Genomic DNA, 7988 nt, shown 5'->3' with positions numbered 1-7988 from the left:
GGTTATGCATTTTGTTTAGTGTTTCAGGAAATATACAGGTTGATTCAATTGAGCTGCTGTCTACACTTGCAACTGACGGATAGTAGTTAGGATTGAATTTTTGTTTATGAGCATTATTTTGTAAAGGGCTTTTCATTTTGTAAACTTTGAGCTTATATGTTGTGTTTTGTCACGGATTGCCAAAGGGGGAGTTTGTTAGGTTCTAAAATTTAGGACTTTATGTATTTAGAACTCTAATTTGTATTGTTGGCAAACCATGATCAAAACAATGTGTTTAGAAGTGTTTAAAGCTAGCTCAAAGTTGTATGTCAGTGTAAAGTTGGAATCGAGTGTAAAGTAGAAAGCAGTGTGGCTTTCGGCCTGGCTCGATCGATTGAAGCTTAGGCTCGACCGATCGAACGTCGGGCAGATTGCTTTTCCGCAGAATTTTCCAACTCAGCCCTAGTTGTTTTAAAACGTTTTTAGGGTTTCTTATTTGTCTTAAGTATAAAAGGCAAACCCTAGCCACGTTTTAGTGTTGCTCATATTGCGGTTTGTGTAAATCTCTTGTGAGATCTAGAGGAGCTTTCCTTTACACAAACTTAGGGTTTTCAAGGAGGAGATATTCTCTACACCTTGATGATCAAAACAATTGCTGCCATTAAAGCTTAAAGAATACACAAGTGGGGGTGCTTGTAGCTGGTGGAAATCCAAAAAAAAAAGGAGTCCGTGGATTCGGAGCTTGCACGTGGTCGTGTCAGTAAGTTCTACTGGTTGATAGCATTAGGAAGTCAAGCGGGGGTGCTTGTAAGTCCTTTTGTATGAACTTCGATTCTTTCTGATAGTGGATTCAAGTTTACCTTGAGGATAGCTAGGTCAAATCCTCCCTAGGTTTTTACCGGTTTGGTTTCCTGGGTGATCATATCGTGTGTTATTTATTTTCCGCTGCTTTGCATGATTTGATCTTTATTATTGTGATAACCTAGACTTGCTTAATTGGACTAAGTAACAACTTGGCTAATTACCTAGGTTAATCCAATTGTGTTTTAAGGGGTCTAAAAACCATCAAATTGAAATCCAATTTAGAATCTAATTGGATTTGAACTCTTCGATTTTTACAATCAATAATTCACTTAATATAAATTTAAAAATTAAATAGGACACGTGTCTCAAAATTTAAAATCCAATTAAAATCTAGTTTTGGCTATTTAATATATATAGATTCCTTCAAAGGAAACTTAGGAAAGGCATTTGAAAAAATTGTACAGTTCTACAGCTTAAAATAAGGGATTTAGCTTACCTTCAGTATTTTTTTAACTAGGGGTGTTTTTTTATTTTAAATACACAATAGCAAGTGATAGTGAGTTTTAATCTTCACTTTTTATTTAGTTAGTAGTTGATGTGGCAGTTTTTCATTAAAATAAAAGGAGATTCTAGTTAAAAATGTACTGAAAATAAACCAAACCCTAAAATCAGTGGGGTATGCTGGTTATGTGGTTGATAATGAGACTAGATAATGTGACTGTATCATAAATGTTTTTTTTTTTTTTTTTTTTTTGAGATGACTGTATCTTAAATGTTAGTTTGTGAATATTAGCAATTATATTTTGAGATACACTAACAACAGGCAGGGTGTTAGGAAAAATAAAGAGGGGTCCATTTTTTTTTTTTTTTTTTTTTTAGGGTCCGATAATCAGCGTACAGCATTATTGAAGTCATGATGTTGCCAATAAGGAAGGCAAGGTGATAATAAATATAGGATTTCATCAATTCTGATTACTGTCTGTTGAAATTGCTAATGCAATTGACACTGCAAGTGCAAGACATCACAGCAGCAAGGTTGCAATTGACACTGCAAGTACAAGGCATCACAGCAAGTGTGATAGCGCAGGTGCAGGGCATCTTAACAAGCTTGAAGAGCATCATAACAGAATTGGGGAGTTGAGGAGCAATGGTCAAGTGACAGCAGAGCATACTTGGGCTAGCAAGGAGTTATTGGAAGTTATAGAAGCTATGCCATATCATGAGCTGTTCATCCATAGTTTAGAGGAGTTAATGCCACGTGGCTTAGGGAGTTAGGCAATGTAATTCAATTAGAACGTGTATACTCAGCTGAATCTTGTAACCGCTCTTCCCACCAAAATAGGGGAGTTTGTTATTTTGTTTTGCTTGGTTAGATCGTGTATATATAGAGTAGGTATTATCTATTTGCTCAGTTGCTTGGATTTTCACAATTCATTCAATAAAATCTGAGTTCTATTTAGCAAGAGAGTGTTCTAGAAGTTTTATACTGTTGCTGATAAGGCAAATGATGCGTTTTGTTTTTATGCTTCCGTTGCAAGGAAAATATATCTTAAATGTTGAAAGGTCGCTAAAATATTTGTTGAAAGGTCACTAAAAGAGATTAAAAGTGGTTGAATTATACTTTAGCTTTTTTATTTATTTTTAAGAGACAGTTTCAACTTATATAACGTCTACTTTTAATGATAGTTCTTTATCACCAGGTCGAGATACTAATTGATTTTTTTGGTGTAAGCAGAAATCAAACCATAGATCTCTAACTTAATCCGATACCAAAATTCAATACATTTTAATTGCCGTTTTCTCTCTCTCTCTCTCTCTCTCTCTATCAGAGAGATAATTTAACTATTCTACTTAAGTGTTTAGTTTTATTAGATGGTTCGAATTCCTGAACTGCGTGATTTCATTTTCAAGCATTAGAATCAACATGGTATTCAAAAGTCAGAACAAAATGACCTAGTAGAGAAGAGAGATGCCAAAAGAAAAATTAATGGGCTAATGGGTAAAGGAGAAAACGAAGAAAGACAATACAGACTGACATATTGCTGGAATTCTATGTTAATGGATATGGCTTAAGGGTTCGTAATTATTCCAAATGCGATTGTAGAAAGAACCATGGTAGCACCATCCCGTTGCTCAAAGGGAACTGTGCTGCATCATTATCATAATAGAGGCTTTAGTCGTAGAAAAGAAAATGAATAAACAATACAAAGTTTTGTAACAGTTATGGAAGGTATTTTTGGAGCCACATTTTTCTAGGGAGCAAATTACATATAATAAAATTCTTAAGTAAAAAATAAAATAAAATAAAATAAAATAAACGCTTAAAAGAAAATACTTTATTTCATAAATTAATCTTTAACTCAACAAAATTGTGCTCTATTTTTTTCATGGTACTAATTAAAATCATTTCTAATTGATTATAACCTAATTTTTTTAACAATCTCTCTCTCTCTCTCTCTCTCTCTCTCTCTCTCTCTATATATATATATATATATATTAAACAATCACTAAAAAGATTATCTTATGATAGTATTTGAACTGCAAACTTCGAGCGGCAAGATTGCTAAATTATCCAAACTTATGTTTCATTGAGGGCAACTGACTAGGTTGTTGGAGAACTTGGAGATGATTGGAAATGGTTCTAAAATTCGAAATCCTATTCATACAGTCCAGTTTCAGCTCAACTGCTCAGTTAAATTTAGGGGGGAAAAACATCTCGACCATGCATCAAACTAAGTAGCCCAAATGCTTAATGCAAGAGTGATTGAAACTCCTACAATATAGATTTTTGAAAGGGAAAAGTAAGTATCAATTTAATGGGAGGGAAAAGAAGCATTATCAAACAGAGAGTGGTAAGCACATAAAACATCATGCATGCAAATCATTCCTTTTCCAATCATATCCATTTGGTACTAAATAGTCGGATTTCAACAATACATGTGGAAAAAGAAAATGACATTTGAAGCCAAAGGTTCAGCTACCAATCACAGGATCTACTGACGAGCAACAACAGTCCTTGTCTACACAGACACACATCCATATCCAAACAGAGAGAGAGAGATGAATTGTAATTGCTGTGAGTAACTAACTTGAATTGAAAGTTGCGTAACTGCAACCACTTTGACAAAAATCATCATTACAAACTCTCAGAGGTTGGCTCTTTAGTTAGTTGGGTTGATGTAACCGCAACCATATGCATATACAATAATACATGCATGCACATTGCCCCATCCCAAAATTCAATTGATTTCTACCAGCAGCTATATACACAACCCCTTTTTCTTTTTTCTTCTTCAACAATAAAACCACGCTACCAACATTATTATTATTTTGGCTATAATTTTTTTTTTTTTTTTTGGGCTACTTTTTATTGTTGTAATTTAAGCTTTTTTTTGTTTATTTGTTTATGGAGTTAAAGATTATCTTTGGGAAGCCAAAATTATTTTTGTTGAATATGGAAGTCCATTTATAAACCTTGAAGCCTTTTCTTTGAAAAGGCACACTTTCAGATCACTTTGCTTGATTCAAACGCTCGAAAATGTTGCCTTGGTTGTAAGCAGCTGTTAGGGACTAAAAAAAAATCCTCTTTTTCCTCTTTATTCTGCAAAATTTTATAGAAGTTTTACTTTTTGCAATTCTCTCGATCGAGCAAGTATGACCTCGTTTGATTGGACTTACCATCTCTCTCCAACGGCTCTTGGTCAACAACTAAGCAACCTCTTCCAATGCTCAGCCCGAGATTTCACCCATATCTTGCTTGTACCCCATTCAAGCAAATGCCGATTTAGGAATTCTGTTTCCCTATCGTATTTTTGTGCATACACATCATATTCATTAAAGTGCTGATCACATCTATTACCACCGATACTTTTATATACCTATATATAAAAAAAGTCCTAGGTCCACACACATCATAAAAATAATCCTTTCGAACATAGAGCTACAATTAATGATGCATATAATTTGTCCTATTAGAGAGGCACTATTTTCTTCATTTCAAGATTTTACTAGCAAGGGCCAGGTACGTTCAAGGGTTGGGATTCAGTTTCTAAGAAGGAGTTTCATAAATATATATACTTAGATTCAGTTAGAGTAGATAGAAAGAAAAATGAATGCAATGAATAACATTATTTAGAGAGAAAAATGCATGGTTCTAAAATTAGACAACTTAAACTTCAACGCTCTAGATGGATAACCATAATTGAGGGCAATTCAATTAAGTTGTGTTTAAGAATATATATATATATATATATATATATATATATATAGAGAGAGAGAGAGAGAGAGAGAGAGAGAGAGAGAGAGAGAGAGAGAGAGAGAGAGAATATTATGTATATTGATATATATATTCTGTGTATGACACCGTACAATAAAGAGTTTTATATAGACATATTATGTGTGAAGTACAGGTAATATAATATGCTACAAATACAGTATATTGGGCCCAAACTCAGTGGGCTAGAATGACATATATACTAACACTTTATAAATGGATGTATAAAAATAAAATAAAATAAATTAAGGCTGATTAGCCAAACTGATTTTATAAAAAATAAAACCAAACACGTACATTGACTCTCTTCCCCTCCAACTTCTTCGAAGAACAATGATGGGATCTCAATTGCATCTCCACTTCAAACCCTACACGTTAATTAATAAAATTTTAGGAAAACTCTTAACCAGAAACCAGAAGAAAAATTAAAGGGTTGAGGGGGGCGAAAAGAGAAAATGAAGAAATGACAATAGAGACTCACTGCTGGAATTCTATGTTGATGTATGAGGTTGAAGGTCTGGCAATCATCCTAAATGCAGTTTTAGAAAGAACAATGGTAGCACCATGCCGGGAAGGCCTAGAAACTGAACTAAGTGCACGATCAACGATCCTTATTTGAATTGTCTGTCCTGGAATGCAAGTTCTAGGGTGAGCCGCGCTTATGCACCGAACCAAATACTGCCTCCCACATGCAGCACCATTGTCCCATATCCCCTCACCGGCTGACGCGAACAGGTTGCTCGAAGGAAACTGTGTTGCATCGTTTCCATAGCAGGCTGTGGCTGTGTAACAGGATAAAAAAAAAAAAAAAAAGAGCTCAAAGTTTTGAATAACAGTAATGCAAAGGAGTTACTTTTGTCCAGTGCCACTTACGTAAATATGGGGTTCTGTAGTGGGCAGCTGTGCCAACATCAGCATGAGAGAATTGAGAGAGATAAACAAGCTCAAATGTCAAAACTACAAATAGGCTTTGAATGAAAAGTTGAATCTTGTACATTCCTGCAAAATAAAGAGTGAGAGAATTAAGGAAATTTGAGGAAAATCATATCCTTTACATATAATTTGTTAATGCCAACAAGAATAGTCTCACAATTTGTTCAGAGGATGCAAAGTTAATTACTTGAGTATTACGAAGTACGAACCAATGAGTCTAGAATGAGGTACGAAACTGACCCTGTGAAACCGAGTTTATTTAGAGGATTTTTACTAATTTTTTTTTTAAATTATTGAATTAAATAGAGGAATTAATAGTTTGTAATTTATTTCAGCAAAAAACTAGTTGGTACGCAGTATTTATCCAAAACAAAAGAAGTTTCCTTGATGCACGTAAAACGCGTAGTCATTACTTGCAAACAACGTCTACATAGACTAAGAAGTTATGGGCATCGTAAACATTCCTTTAAAGGAAAGGTTTTTGAAAATTAACTGTATAGATCTACTGTTTAGAATTAGTGAAGTGTGCTGGTTATGTGGTTGATTTTATTTATTTTTATTTTTATGCTAAACAATAGGAATGAGTTAAGCAATTAAATTTTGAGATAAACAAAGGAGAGGCAGAGTGTTAGGAACAGCAATTAGGAGTTAGGACAATAATCTTTTTTCGTACTTCTGATACTTTCTCGAAGAGGTTCATCCGGTATTTATTTATTTATTTATTTTTGAGTATGATAATTAGGAGTACGAAATAGTGAAATACAACAATATTATTGGTATCATTGATGTTGCCATTAAGGAAATTTCCTTATCGGCAACATCAATGATTCCAAAACTAGATTTATACTCTTCTTCAAAGAAGAGTATAAATCTAGTTTTGGAATTATTTTGTTGACAACCGATAAGGCAAAGGATACGTTTTGTTTTTGATAGTTTACGCTTCGTTGCAAAAAAGATATATCTTAAATGCCAACCCAAGTTGCTCGATATTGACATGCGTAAGGGAAATAGGAATGGGTGGGTACAATATTTCTTGAAAAATTAGTAGCATGGGATATGATAAATATATTCTTATATATTTTTTAACTTAATATTTTTATTCTATGTTTTAGTTTTTTTTTTTTTTTTTAGAGAAGTAGGTTTTAAAATTAAGTAATAACAATAAAATGCTTGAAATAAACATATCTAAAATTAATTTAAAGACAGTCATAATTAGCAAAGAAGTACAATGACGCTCATAAAATGTTGTCTAATGTACAAATACTATAAAAAAGTTGGTTTTTTTCAAAGGTCCAAATCCTTGAAAAAGTATATGATTCCACATTTTTTTTATTAGCCAAATTGGGGAGAAATTCATTGAGTGATTAATATAACATATAGAGACACACTTAACCCAACCCAATAGGTATGAGCTCAACTATATTATATTAACCACTCATTTTTTTCATTATTATTCAATGTGAGATTTTACTCACATGTGTACACCCAACAATCTCTCTCTCATGTGTGAGTTTTTACCTCTTTGTGGGCTTCAAGACCTTTTCGTGAGCCATGAACAAGTCCTACTTGCTCCCCTTTTCCTTATGGGCATTTTCTTCATTAATGTGTCATCCATGGGCCTACATACACCATCCATGAGAACACTATGTTAACCCTACAAAAGAGACCTCGATAACCTTAACCTCTTTGCCCACACACTACCATGAGCTTTGGTACCACTTATTGGGGAGATGAATATCTTGGGGAGAGACTCCTTGAGTTGTTAATATAAAATATAGAAACACACGTAACTTAAAAGACCTAAGCCCAATGAGTTTAAGCTCAATTATATTATATTAACTACTTATTTTTCTCATCATTATTTAAAAAGTGGGACTTTACTTACACATATACACTCAACAATCTTCCCCTCACGTGTGGGTTTCTACCTTGTTGTGGGCTTCAAAACCTCTCCATCTGCCATTAACAAGTCTCACTCATTCCACCTTGACTTATGGGC

At 33.8% G+C, this 7988-nt stretch overlaps 1 protein-coding gene across 2 annotated transcripts; it reads right to left on the bottom strand.

Moving 5' to 3' along the window:
• Positions 1-5098: 5098 nt before the first annotated feature.
• On the bottom strand, positions 5099-6327 carry LOC126712995 (EG45-like domain containing protein). 2 transcript variants are annotated; one of them, XM_050412580.1, is made up of 4 exons: positions 6177-6327; positions 5930-6055; positions 5538-5838; positions 5099-5424 (listed from the first exon to the last, which is right to left on the bottom strand). In XM_050412580.1, the coding sequence occupies exons 2-4, from the start codon at positions 6051-6053 to the stop codon at positions 5418-5420; spliced, it is 432 nt and encodes a 143-aa protein (XP_050268537.1). In that variant the 5' UTR covers positions 6054-6055; positions 6177-6327; the 3' UTR covers positions 5099-5417. The 2 variants fall into 2 exon arrangements, with proteins under 2 accessions (XP_050268537.1, XP_050268538.1); XM_050412581.1 differs by having other exon boundaries at positions 6199-6327.
• Between the last annotated feature and the right edge of the window lie 1661 nt (positions 6328-7988).

This window comes from Quercus robur, chromosome 2 (assembly GCF_932294415.1).
Source record: "Quercus robur chromosome 2, dhQueRobu3.1, whole genome shotgun sequence".
In the NCBI taxonomy this organism is placed as follows: domain Eukaryota; kingdom Viridiplantae; phylum Streptophyta; class Magnoliopsida; order Fagales; family Fagaceae; genus Quercus; species Quercus robur.
This window is presented reverse-complemented; position numbering and strand designations above follow the sequence as displayed.

What these genes read in the sequence shown, in the direction of transcription:
- LOC126712995 (XM_050412580.1), bottom strand. Translation starts at nt 6,053, where the DNA reads ATGTACAAGATTCAACTTTTCATTCAAAGCCTATTTGTAGTTTTGACA. An exon ending in CTACAGAACCCCATATTTAC is followed by an intron (nt 5,839 to 5,929) that starts GTAAGTGGCACT and finishes CCTGTTACACAG; the next exon opens with CCACAGCCTGCTATGGAAAC.